This window comes from Temnothorax curvispinosus, unplaced genomic scaffold, assembly GCF_003070985.1.
Source record: "Temnothorax curvispinosus isolate PA1 unplaced genomic scaffold, ASM307098v1 QBEX01001931.1, whole genome shotgun sequence".
Taxonomy (NCBI): Eukaryota; Metazoa; Arthropoda; class Insecta; order Hymenoptera; family Formicidae; genus Temnothorax; species Temnothorax curvispinosus.
The window spans coordinates 241,324-254,615 of record NW_020211711.1 but is presented as its reverse complement, the minus strand read 5'-3'; the positions used below and the strand labels follow the sequence as shown (position 1 = coordinate 254,615).

Below are 13,292 nucleotides of genomic sequence, written 5' to 3'. Positions count from 1 at the left end.
GTAGATAACTGTTATAAAATACTACAATTATTTCCTTGCCATATATAAAATGTTGTCTTGTATACAAATTTTATGTTATCTCGCACGCGTTTATGCACCGCGTACGTTAATAATTAAGCAGTCATATTCTTTTGATAGCAACGACACTTATATCAGGTGGTGCGATCGTAAAGCCGTCGACACCGTCTAAAAAGAGGTCAGGATGTCCCGGGGGTAACACAAACTGAAATTTCTGCAGTAGACATGCGACAAACAGGAATACGCTGTTCCTTGCCAAGGTCTCGCCCAGGCACTTTCTATGACCTGTTAAATCGTTAATGTTACGATTTTCAGCTTTGTACATTTAAATGGATTTATATTGTTCTTCATACCTAAGCCGAACGGTATTAACCACGGATCCTCGACGAATTCTCCTTCGTCATTAATAAATCTCTCAGGTCGAAACACCTTCGGATCTCCCCAATGCTGCTCGTCCATATGTACGCTTCGCAAGTTAGCCAGCAAGGAATAATTCTTTTTTATCTCGTAGCCCAGTAGAATGGAGTCAGTCATCGCCCGATGAGGGATTGAAGTAGGCCCGACGTTCGCCAGCCTCGTTACTTCCGCTATCGTCGCGTTCAAGTATGGCAATCTGAAAATTGTCGGTCGTATAATTTATAATTCTGAGCGATAATTTGCGAATTAAATAATATTATTAGCGTGTTGAGCAATATTTTCAAGTTTGTACCGATTTTTGTACACTATACGAGGTAGGAGATCCTTGCCTAGCACCCTGTCGATTTCCTCGTGCACTTTTCTTTGCACATCCTGTTTCACTATGAGATACGTGATAATGAAGCCAATTGTATTGTTTGTCGTTTCCACACCGGCGCTGAAGAGGTCTTTCACAACGCTAATTAATTGCTCTTCTGGAAATATTCTGTATTATCCATCATGTGTCAAAAATTATTTGTGCAATTATTTTTATCATGAGAATTTAATACACGATATAGCGATACGGATTAATTACAGTATTATTATAATAAAATAGTCTTAAATAATAATGCTTTCTTGTTTTTGCACAATGCTATTTTTTTATTTTTACGAATTATAATGTATAGAAATCTACTAATTTAATCTAAGAATCTAATAACAACTGGCAGAAAATGTAATATAAATTTGAACTTGCGTTTCTCACCATACGTAAAAAAAAATTCTCATTTATGTAATTATGTACATTACGAAACATTGTGTACCGTCAAAAGATGATATGGTTGAGCTTGATTGCTTGGTTTCCATTTCCGCTAGGTAAACATCGATAAAGTCTCTGAACTCGCCGTGTGTTCTAGTTTGTTTGTGCCTCGCTATTTCAGACTGAAAGAGGATATATCTTATTTTATGTACAAGGATATCTTATTTCTATCTATAGATAGAAATTATATCGCTAATGGAGGTATATATCGCGTTACCCCGATGAATTGCCACATTCGTGTCAGTCTTTGATTTAGTACGGTAAACCCGGTTAACCCTGGGATAATGTATCTTAAAAACGGCATGTGGGTCAATATGCCGCCGGTGACGTTGCTATTTCTGATAATCCCGTTTACCACTGATAAAATCTCTGTCAGTTTCGGATTCTCCAAGTCAAATCTACAACAATATATCCCGATGTTATTTTCGGTTACGCGATTAATTGCATGTAATTTGTAATAGCTTTGCGATGTACCTGGCTCCAGCGACTAATGTCCATAAACTATTGAGAACAGCTATGGAGGTAATATTGTACAAGTTGGTAATTGGTCCCGATTTACTCAGCGATTCAATCGTGGTCGTTAAGGAAACCGCGTCGTTTAATATTATATCCTCCATTGTACCATTTCCGAATCCAAATTCCTTCAACGTTCTCAGAGCAAATCTGAATAATTTGTAATCAATCTTAATCTGATCTGATCTTTCTCTAATACACGAAGAAAATAACGTAACAGCAACATTTCAAAGATTTAATCTTAGAAAATTTCATTAAAAATATCGAGAAATTATGTAATAATTATTTTTAAAAAATATCGAATATAAATTGAAGTTTTTTTCGTTAATTTATATTTAGGTCAAAGATGCGTTTCGTGCATTTAGATTAAATTGCATGATTTTTAAGAAGCTTTAGGTATATAATAATTCCTTGCAAAATACCTTCTTTGGTCTCGCCAGACATCGCCATCGGTGAATAGTACACCCCTCCGTTCACCCCCCGTCCGAAGTCTATGTACAAATCCATTAGGTCTGCCGTCAAACTGAGGTCGACTCATCATCTCGATCACCGCATCCTTACCGGAAACAATGATCAACGGTTCGGCTATGCCGAGCTTCAAGCCGACGATGGGTCCGTAAATGTCGGCTAACCGACACCAGGCATGAGAATAGAACTTCGTTTCATCGACCAGACGTTTCACATCCAATATGTTTCCCACGATCGGCAAGCCGCGAGGTCCTCGAATAGAATATTTCGCGAATATCTTATATATTTATGTAAATTGTGCGATAATATAAAATATTGAGTTGTGTGTGTGTCAAAGTGAAGTAAATGTTCTTAAAAAGTAGAAGCAAAATTGTTTTTTAAAGCAAAAGCATAAAATGAAAGCATTTTTTGTGTTACATTTTGCAGGATAAATATCAATAATCTATTTACTTTAATAAAAATAACTTACTCCATCTTATTCTAGTAATTAATTATTACTTTTTAAAATTTATCGCATATGTGTGAGATCGTAACAATTGCAACATAAAAATAAAAATATTTTTGGAATTATGGAGCAAATCGTTTTCGAATAAATCTGACTTTTTGAAAACAATTGCGATATAGTTTACCTGGAGGAAACATTGATGGTCGGCGCCAGTCGTACAGAATCTTTATCGTGAATATTATCGCCAGGCAAATTATTATAAACCACATTATTTATTTGTTATTTAATGGCAATAAAGAAATATTATAAAAATAAGGTAGAAATATTCTAAGTAATTTGTTTTACTGTGGAATTCTTTTACATTTTAAAGGAACCTTTTATATCTTCTAGAAAGAAATCCAAAGAGGATGTTACCACGAATCAGTAAATCTCGCACGTAATAAATACTATTAATTGACTATATGGTATTTTATTAAATTTTCTATGTAGTTTATCGACTGCATCAAAGTGTCATTCGCGGCAAGCGATACTAATCGAAACTGCATCAGTCTCGTGGAAATTCTGTTATATGAGAGAAACACCTCCTTTCACTGGGATATTAGGCAAGAGGATTTTGGCTCAAGGTTCCAGCTGTGGTCGAATATATCTGTATATGCTGCTGCAGGCATGCACGCGACAGTCTACCTCTTATTCCACATCGGTCCTTACATTAAATTTCATTTTACTACAAAATGCTTTGCGACAGCTGCAACATCGAACCGTTTCCAATAACACGTTATGCAACATCCTTCCAACGAACGCATCAATGTTTCATTAGCTAATATCTTCTTACGGTTTTGGCAAAACAATTTGTTACAAGTAATGAAAAGTTTGTTATGAATAATTTGTGTTTATTGTATATCTATGGACTATAAGTAGAAAGAGAGAATGTATGTTAACTTTTATGTGTTAATTATTTTGCAATGTAGGATAGAAAGCTGATTAGAGATATGAAGAAATGATTTAAGACGCTCCATATGGAAGCAGGGACGCGTGTTTCTTAGGGGACGAGAATATACGACGAAGTGCGCGGCCGTTGGGTCATTGCTAATATCGACGATTATATAGTGGTGCGAGGTAATCACAGAAGTTATAAGCGGCAGATGTGGGAATCGTAAATTCGCAATTCCAATCAATCGCGCTCACATCAAAGCGCGCGCTATCCCCGTTCGCCATTTCGGGCGTTCGTGGTCCAGCTAACACCTTGCGCAATTGCGTTTACGATTTCGCGCTCGCACGCGATCCTACACACCTTTCCTCTTCTATTCCCCGGGCCCACGTCGACAACCGTCTTCCACCGGCTTCTTCCGCTTAGCGCGCAACGTCAAATCGAAATGAGAACGATCGTGCAGGCGGCCCGGCGTAATAAAGATCGCCCGCGAACCACTTAAAATCATCGAGTTAATCCGACCGCGATTATCCGGTTGAATTGCCGAATCGTTCGTAGTACGTAGGTTATTGACACTGTTATAATTATTGTTAATAAACTATTTCTCTTTGTGCAACAGCTGTGGCGCGACGTTGGTTGGCACTTATTAAATAAAAATAATTAGAATAATTAGATGTAAAGGTAGAAATGTGAGGATTTAAAAAATTTTTTAACCGTTTCTTCTATCCATGATATTGCTACAGTAGTACAGGAAAAGTTCAAGAAATGAGATACAAAGTTAAAAACAAAATAAAAATTTTAATATTATCCACACATCAAAATTAGAATTATTTCTTGCTTAATTTTTTATCTCATAAGTATAAGTTCTGAACAGATGAAGAGGATTTTTTATTGTAAATATAAATAGTTAAAAAGAGATTTTAATAAAATTTACCATTATTTGAAATATATTTTGCTTTTGGAGCTTTTCTCTCGGAAGAACTTCCGCTGCAAGGTGAAACGACGTTGTAAAATTGGAAACGACTGCCATCAACGATTCTGGGGACCAGAGATCACAGCATCCGCGCGTGATGGTCCGTAAATTATTGCATCTCGGCGTCAGTAGCGATAAAACGATCAGCCAGAGACAAAGGAACATATAAAGCGAGCCTTACTTCCTTCGATGCACAATAGATGAAGCTGCGTAACATACAGGTAACGAGCCTCGTCACGAGTTGATGGTAGCAACGTAAGGAGAGAAAAGAGAAGAAGAGGGAATAAACGTTAATTATCACTAGAAAAAGAGCGATTTTTAATTTTCCCATGCTTATTCGCCGAAACGTTGGACGAGAGTTGATAATCTGCTTTTTTTTATATTAAAAACTTGAGAGAATGCTGCAATAAAAAATTATTAAATTTCTGTTGGGGAAAATCTATTTAAGCGCGATGAAATATTACGCAATCGTTTTCTTAATCATAAGAATGAGATTTTGCAACTGCTTCTTTTTCAAATACGTTATCGGTTGTAATGAAATTCTGAAACAATATGTGCATAAATAAAAATTGACTTTAAAGATTTTGGCATTCTTATCACAAAAGTAATACATATTCAAGTAAGGTACCAAATGCAATTATGAGATAAAATAAAACGTGAATCTTTTTTGAGTGTGCACTCACATTATCATAATTCAAGGACGCGGAACAACTGTAATTCATTAAACTTTTAAATGCGGCGCGAGCGAAATATCCTTCTTGACATAGAGAACAGAGCCGAACAAAGCGACAGGACTTTATCGTGCATAACGAACGAAGACATTGAAATTAAATGTTTCACGGTCAATTATCGATTGCCTGTTAAATTGAAATCAATATAGCCAAATGTAGAATCTCTTAAGTCCAAGGAAACCAACGCATTGGTCTTCCAAAACTTCAAAAGATTTTTAAATATAACTTTTGATAATAATTGCATTTAAATATTAAAAAAAGTTTAATATAAGAAAAAGTTTCAGATATTTGCTTAAAGTTACTTAAGTATTGTATAAGAAGTACGATGATGGCAAATAATGTTTTCATTATTCGAGACGCTAATTGTCTGACAATTGTTAACAGATCGTACGAAGTGTCGAATTAATTCGATCATACGAAACACTCGTCGCTCAGTCACGTAAGACTTTTTGATGAGGTAATTATTCCGACGGTGGCAAACGACTTTCGCATAGGCGAGTGAGATGTATTTAATCGACTGATCAATTCATCAATCCATCATTGAGATGATGAGGAAAATACCGGCTGGGGAAATTAAGACGCGGAATAAGGAGACGAGACGTTGCTGCTGCTGATAACGAGTCCGGAAAATCGAGATGCTGGGTCGGGGGGTCTTAAAAAGAAGCGGGGGGTTGGAGGGATTTGATGATAGGTGGGGGGCGGCGGTGACTCGCATTTACCGAAGGCGCTAGGTCCAGCCGAGTTGGCATTCGATAAGAACAGACTTCGATTCAACATCAGGCGGGTGCTGCCGTCAGCGTGGAACACCATCGGGACTTTCGATTACTTATCGTGGTCAGTACCAATGACAAACACCGGCTCGATCTTTTCTGGAAACATGATTCAGTTGTTGGATGATTATTTCTTAATTGGAAATTAAATATTTGGCCCTGTCAGGTAGATTAGTATACAGTGACGGATTTGGAATTTCGTTGATAAAACGAAGAGTTCTGATCCGGTATTGGATGTAGGCCGTGTTTACTGCCCGCAAAGCAAAGAAGAAGATCTGAAAAGAACAAAGAAGTGACATTCTGGCGGCGATGCTGGTTCGCGCGCCATACTCCTTCCTTTTCATTCTTGCGGTAGGTTCCTCTCTTGTATTCTACTTAATTGTATTATTTAGAAGCTACTGTGAAATTGAATTTACAGTAGAATATTTTGTTTACTTCACAAATAATATCATTTAATTTAAAAAACTAGTAATAGACTAAACACAAAAATAATTTTTATACAATATTTGAAGGAATTGCATAGAATTCTTCTTATATGCATATATAAAAACGAAAAGTATTATTAAAATAAAAAAGTATTATTAAAGTAAAGAATAAAAAGTATTTTTAATCAAGAGCATCGCATTTCACTTTCAATGAATTTCTCTTTTTATTTCGTCGTATTAATTAGATGTATCGTAGCTATAATTATATTTTTTTCACTTCAATGCTCTAAATATGTCAGTGTTAAATTATTTGTTAATTCAATGAAATATCGCCGTTCTTATCGTGCTGTAACATACATATATTTTATTCTTTGACTATTCTCACTTTCGTGCCGACGCACTGTGCAGTTGTTTCGCTGGTTAATCTCGCGTGCCGAGATATCGTCGGGCTTGCATGGTTTGATCGGAGACCAATTGTGAAACCGACATTTTCTAAATTAAATCGTATACATAATCGCCGCTAGACGATATCGAACGCGTCTTCACGAAACTTTCCCATGTATCTCTGGAAAACTATTTGCTGGCTCGTACAAACGTGTATTATTTTCAATTTCAATTATTTACGCGTATAATTAACATTAAATTATTAACATTAATAGATACTTACTTCAGTAATGTTATCAATGGTAATTTTTATTGACGTAATATTATGTTTGATTGAAGCAGGTCTGCAGTTGGTTTAGATATAATGCTGCAGTTCCACTTGCCTCTCATTCATCAAATCAAGTACGTAGATTAAATATACAATGTATATTTTTTTTATGTTAAAATTTATTTGTATTTATGCGTGTTGCACACATTATATATAATTATTTTTATTTAATATAAATTTAATATACAATATCTGTTTTTGCTTACTTTATGCCAATTTTTTCTCTTCAATTTATCTTTCTTATTATTACATTTTTGAAATATTTTATACGCACTTTTCATATTTTTATACGTTTTAAAAAATCTTTCTTATATTGTGTTATCTGGAATATCTTATGTCATAAAATATAAATTTTCGTTGAACTTTTTTCTTTTCAGGTTAATATAGAAAAATGTCTATAAAATTTTTATATTTCTGTAATTATAATTTATTTAGATTTTCCCATTTCTTCACAATTTTACGGGTGCAGCAGTTTTGATATATTATATCATTTATCATGATCACTACTTTCATAAAACGATGCATCGAATATTTCTTCATCAATCACGCTTCATGCAAACTACAATACTTTGATTCGGATTCATTGGCTTAGCGTAAGTGGATTTTGCAGATAAATTCTAATTATTTCTCATTCTGGGGTATTTATATTAACAGTTTCGTTAATAAAGATCTGTTATGTTAAACACAAAAACTTTTACATGCATTTGACAATGAGCTATTTTTTCAAATCAGTTTAATCTTGTAGTCAACTGTTCTTTGGCACCTGTTTAATTCTTCAGATGCAGGATGCATTCAAAGAGAAAAAAACAGATTCCCAGTCTGATTCGGATGATAATTCCTTGAATTCTGGTTCCATGAGAGAGACGAAAACATTGGAAGACACATCCGAGGATGATGAACATGACGAACATGAAGAAACTGATGAAGATGACGAAAATGACGAAATTTCAAAGTAAAGTATAATCAATAAAACAAATCTCTATATAATAAAATACATAATAAATACAATTTGCAATAATACTAAAAATAACAAAAAATAATGTCAAGTAGAATTTCGAAAGTTATACATAATTATTTTATTAACTTGAATTATATTGCAATGTCTGCATCACCATTGTTAACTATTTGATCTTTTATTTTTTCTGCACAGCACGAGCAATGTAAATCAAAATATGAATATGAATATGAATACAAATGTCTTCAATCGCGGTGAGCGTCATCGCATTACGCGTAACGGCGAGCGTCATAAGCAAACCACGACGACGGAAGATACCACAACGGTCACAGAATACGGGACATTGGAAGAAATGGCCAGGGAAGAAGCAACGAATTGTGGAAACGCCAGAAGGATGAACCAGAGGTACTCGAGTAGCTTTTACGAGAATACGACGGACAACGCGCTGACCGTGGAAAAGGAGTTCCACGACATGGTCGGCAACAATTCCAAAGTGAAGAAATCTGGTAGCGTTCACGAGGGCGAGGACATTACTCTGTGCTGGATCGAAATGACGACTATCAAGGAGGACAAGACCACTCAGCCGCCGAAGAGACTGGTTATTCGCGAATACACGATCTCCTTTGAGAACTCGGTAACTATACCGGAAAGGTACCTCGAATGTAAAAGGTACGAGGGCGAACTGACGGCGAACGATCCCGATATCGGCAAGACGGCCCTGTTCGAAGTCATAGACGAAGACACGATGGTCAGCAGGGTCGTAAATTTTACCTCGGTCAATCATGCTGGTAATGTCACTACTTGGCAACACAAAAAGGTGAAATGCGGGGTCGGTCCGGTGGTCAGTAAGAATATCGTGGAACTGAACGACGGCTCGAAGAACCCGAAGAAGAGAGTGGAGATCAAAGTTAGTCCCAAGATGCATCAACTGACGGCGACGACAACCGAGGAGGAACCCTGCACGGAAAGTTCCGAGGAAACTGAAGAGAGCAGCACACTCACTGAATCTACTGAACACGCTACTGGACTATCCTGCGAGAATGGCGTTTGCGAAACAACCGTGACCTCCCCAAGCATTTCAACAAAAAACGGTAAAGTCAGCACAGCTGAAGAAACGGTTACTAAGCTGCAGAGCAAAACCGAGAGCGAGAGCGAAGAAGATTATAGTTTGCCCCCTGTTACGAAGTCATTAACGTTGCCTGATGAAGAGGTATCCAGAAGATCGACGACCTTTCCCAAAATATCGACTACGATTCAGGAATATCAGGAGAAGATAGACTGCGAGGAGAATTCGTCAGATCCAGCGTGTTTAACGGAAAAATATAGTAAATATGATACACCTTCTCCGGGACAATTATTTCCTGAACTATCAGCTGAAGTTTCTACGACGGAAGCCGAAACGTCAATTCCAATCGGACGCGATAAAGAAATAACTGCGAAAGAAGAGGGGAGACTGAAGGAGACCACGCAATCTTCATTTACGTCTAGAGAAGAGAAAAAAGTAACTTCTGATTTAGTAACTGAAGAGACAATTGTAACAGATATTTCCATGGAGTCTACAGAAGCACATGCATCTCAGTCAACGGATCAAGTATCTGTCGATGATAGTAGTACTATTTCATTGGAAACAAAGATTATGACAAGCGAAGAAGTAGATAAAATTGACCATGTTCCATCTTCAAGTAAAGTCACGAGTAAAGTGACTTCAGGCAAAGTTGAAACTGAACCAGATATTACGACCGCGATACCGGTTGAATTTATTGAATTCACGAAAGGACCCGATAAACCTGGTCAGGGCTTGGATAAATTATCCGAATCGCCAATCTCGACTGAGAGTGTAACCGGTCCTATAATTATCGAGTCCTCATCGACGTCCGAAGAAGTGCCCTCCGAGGAAAGCGAGGAAAGCAAAACATCTGCAATCGAAGGGACGGCGTTGGTTGGAGGACCAAAGACCTCTAGCGAAGGAAAATTCGTTTCGATGTCTACAAGAACGTTGCCGAAGGAGGTCAGATCGACGACTTTGTCACCGGCGATAAGCAGCGAGGTGGACCATTCGTGCGAAAACTCCGAGGAGTGCGAACACATCGCTAGTTCGGAAGCCTGCGACGCGTCCGGAAATTGTGGCGAGACGACCACTAGGTGCGATTCAGGGGAATGTTCCAAGGAGGGGATCACGGAGGATCAATCAAAATTTGATACGAGTCCTCCGTTAATAATGACGAAAGTTCCACCGTCCGCGACTAGTTCGCGATCGTCTGAGGAATCAGGTATGATCGAGACTCAGCACACGACTGTTGCGAATGTCGCGACGACCATGTTAACATCTCGAGAGAACACTTCGACGGTTGTCAACATTCCCGTCACAATGGACACCCGAAGGAGCACGACTACAAGCACGCCGCGGCACAAGCTCACTCTGAAAGTCAAAGTTCTCCTGGAGCACATCAACGAAAACAAGGAGAAACAGAACTTGGTCGAGGTGGAGAAACATTTGTCGCTGGACGAGAATCCGGGACAGCACGATAATCCCGAGTTACTCGAGCAATTGAAATCCCTGAACGATTCCGTCAATATGGAGACTATAAGCGCACTGCTGAATTGTACTAGCTTGGGAAATTTGACAAGGGATTCGAATTTCGTCAGCGGAGAACCGGGTGATGCTGTTGACGGTAATGACGAAGAATTGGAATTTTCGGATATTGATCCTGATGAGGATTCGATCTCAGAGCCGTTCGCTTCTGGATACGTCGATGCTAAAAGCGATTATTCGGAATATGAAGAGCACGAGGTATCATCTCGAAGAAGACGAAGACGAAGAAGTCTTGTTAATCCAATGAAAGAGCTAAATAGATTTGTTAGACGAAGTCTTTATGATCCCACCGATTCTGTGGTTGATTCTTTTAACACTTCTCTTAATGTTTCAAAATCTCAGCAGACTGAATTAACAAAGGACAACTTGCAACTTTCGACAACGACAAATTACACCGAGGAGGAAACAACGGAAAATGAAAGAAACACAACTAAGGAAAAAGATGAGAGCACGACGACGTTATTTTCGACAACAATGAGCATCATTGATCTCTCAAATGCTTCGGAATCTCACGAGGCTAATCAGACGAAGGAGAACATACAGTTAACCACTACAATTAAACCCGAAGAGGAAACGAGCAATGCTGTATACATAGGAAGTGAAAAAAATATAACCAACGAAAGAAATGAAAGCGCAAGATCTTTGACGAAGGAGAACATCAGCAACGAAACAAAAATGGAGGTCGTGCGAGAAACGTTACCAGGAATACAGCAGGATGTTGTGGTCGGATTGCAGCATATGGTGTCGCAATTGGCACAAGGTAATCTGACTTCGATAAAGAACATTCCAGAAGCCGTTAAAACAAATTTATTGGGTATTTTGGCGGACCCTAAAGATACCAGAGTTCACTCGAGAAGAAGAAGAGCGGCCGCGGAAGAGGTCGGACACTGGTCGAACGAAAGAATCAAGGAGGCACCCATGGGTGGCAATCTTAGAAGTCTCACTGAATTCACACTATACAAAGTCGTTCCTTGAGTAGATGTACGGCAAGATTAAATTCCATTTTGCTATTTTTTAATGTCAAAAGATACTTTTAATGAAGCTGAAATGATTATGTGTTGTGTGTAAGAATCTTATTGTACATTATAATTCAATCATACAAATTATTAAAAGAAGCTTCACATATGTATTAAATTTTTGTCTTTCAAAATACAACAGATGAAAGATTATAAAAAGGAATATGCTTTTTATTTATATAAATGTATTTACGAATTTACAGATAAATATAATATAGGAGAAAAGAAATAAAATTATTTTAATATGAAATAAAAATTTATTCTTCCGTATATTGGTATAATTTTTACTGATTATTTTTGCAACGCTGAGTTTAATACACATATATGTCTGCCGCATTCGTGCCGCAAGAGAAATTGATATTTACTACGTTTAATAATCTTTAAAGTTGTAAACGAGCTTGATTATCGTGCGAACGGTTATAGCTTGCGCGTTCATAACGTTCGAAAATAATTAATCATGAACACCGGCATCGGCAATCACAATCGCATTGGCCGAATCGCGCTTATAATGAATCGTGCTAACGAGGAATTGTTACGCACTTTTATTGTTTCCATTAAGTTGAAAATAATGCGTCGGGTGATAAACATAACTATTAAGCACGCGGTATTCAAAGGCCCCCTTATTATTTCTCTATCAGCCTATAACATCTGTCTCATGTTGGAAATCCGTATATAATTTATAATCATAAATAATTACATTCGCACTTTTTCCTTCTCTTTTTTTATCGAATGTTATTAATTGATATAGTATTTTTCATTTATTTGGCATATATTTCCTTTCATTGTTTTCAATTAATTATCTATTAATCAGTAAACACGTATTCGTTATAATCAGAGAAAATATTATTTATGGCAACAAATATTTATTTCTATTTCAATAAACAATTTAATAAAATTCTTAATATTTACAATGATTAATTATATATGATTTTGTAGAATTACACAAACATTTTATAGATTGTAAACGTATGCAATAGTCGTACTGTTCCATTATCCCGACTTGGTTGTTCCTGAACAATTGTACGTCCGTGGCGATACACATTTTTCCGCTAATGGGTAGAATACCAGAGTATTCGGGCACGTAAGATTGCCCATTATGGCGTAGCGGGTGCCGTTCCAATAACACAAGTAATATTTTTTACATTCCACATCCTGTATCGGAAACCTGCCGTATCGAAGGCAGAATGGTGCTAAGGTGGTCGATGGTGCTGAGGTGGTCGATGGTGCTGAGGTGGTCGACGGTGCCATTGTCGTCGTTTGTTGACACGTAGCCGTGTTCTGAGATACGCATATACCCTGAGAAGGGTCGAATATGGCAGAACTGGCGCAGGACAGGATTACCGGGTTGAGGGTCTCGCCGTCATTCACACAAATATAATAGTTTTTGCAAGTCCCATCGTTAATTTCAAAAGCGCCTATTTCCGTGCAGGTAGGTTTTGCCGTGGTCTGACCTTCGGCGATTTTGAGAGAAGAGCAGAGGCACAAAAGAACGACTATCGAGAAACGATCCATTGCTACGTGCGATTGAAATA

At 37.5% G+C, this 13,292-nt stretch overlaps 3 protein-coding genes across 3 annotated transcripts; 1 reads left to right on the top strand and 2 right to left on the bottom strand.

Annotated features, from left to right (window-relative positions):
• Positions 1-2: 2 nt before the first annotated feature.
• LOC112468731 (methyl farnesoate epoxidase-like) lies at positions 3-6,099 on the bottom strand. The gene is made up of 8 exons (XM_025038046.1): positions 6,009-6,099; positions 2,167-2,464; positions 1,706-1,894; positions 1,449-1,629; positions 1,236-1,353; positions 728-908; positions 372-631; positions 3-303 (listed from the first exon to the last, which is right to left on the bottom strand). Exons 1-8 carry the CDS (start codon positions 6,097-6,099, stop codon positions 122-124), a joined length of 1,500 nt encoding a protein of 499 aa, XP_024893814.1. The 3' UTR covers positions 3-121.
• On the top strand, positions 6,043-11,851 carry LOC112468739. The gene is made up of 5 exons (XM_025038066.1): positions 6,043-6,123; positions 6,226-6,410; positions 7,211-7,270; positions 7,976-8,148; positions 8,347-11,851. The coding sequence occupies exons 2-5, from the start codon at positions 6,369-6,371 to the stop codon at positions 11,717-11,719; spliced, it is 3,648 nt and encodes a 1,215-aa protein (XP_024893834.1). The 5' UTR covers positions 6,043-6,123; positions 6,226-6,368; the 3' UTR covers positions 11,720-11,851.
• An 899-nt stretch (positions 11,852-12,750) lies between these two features.
• LOC112468730 lies at positions 12,751-13,272 on the bottom strand. Its single transcript, XM_025038045.1, has one exon. The coding sequence runs from the start codon at positions 13,270-13,272 to the stop codon at positions 12,751-12,753; it is 522 nt and encodes a 173-aa protein (XP_024893813.1).
• Between the last annotated feature and the right edge of the window lie 20 nt (positions 13,273-13,292).

Bases quoted from the DNA above. Each gene is read 5' to 3' on its own strand.
- LOC112468731 (XM_025038046.1), bottom strand. From the start codon at position 6,099: ATGGTGTTCCACGCTGACGGCAGCACCCGCCTGATGTTGAATCGAAGT. The intron at 1,630-1,705 runs GTACATCGCAAA...ATATTGTTGTAG, and splicing joins ACATTAGTCGCTGGAGCCAG to ATTTGACTTGGAGAATCCGA. The intron at 632-727 runs GTACAAACTTGA...GACAATTTTCAG, and splicing joins CGTATAGTGTACAAAAATCG to ATTGCCATACTTGAACGCGA.
- LOC112468739 (XM_025038066.1), top strand. From the start codon at position 6,369: ATGCTGGTTCGCGCGCCATACTCCTTCCTTTTCATTCTTGCG. The intron at 6,411-7,210 runs GTAGGTTCCTCT...TGATTGAAGCAG, and splicing joins CCTTCCTTTTCATTCTTGCG to GTCTGCAGTTGGTTTAGATA. The intron at 7,271-7,975 runs GTACGTAGATTA...TTAATTCTTCAG, and splicing joins CCTCTCATTCATCAAATCAA to ATGCAGGATGCATTCAAAGA.
- LOC112468730 (XM_025038045.1), bottom strand. From the start codon at position 13,272: ATGGATCGTTTCTCGATAGTCGTTCTTTTGTGCCTCTGCTCTTCTCTC.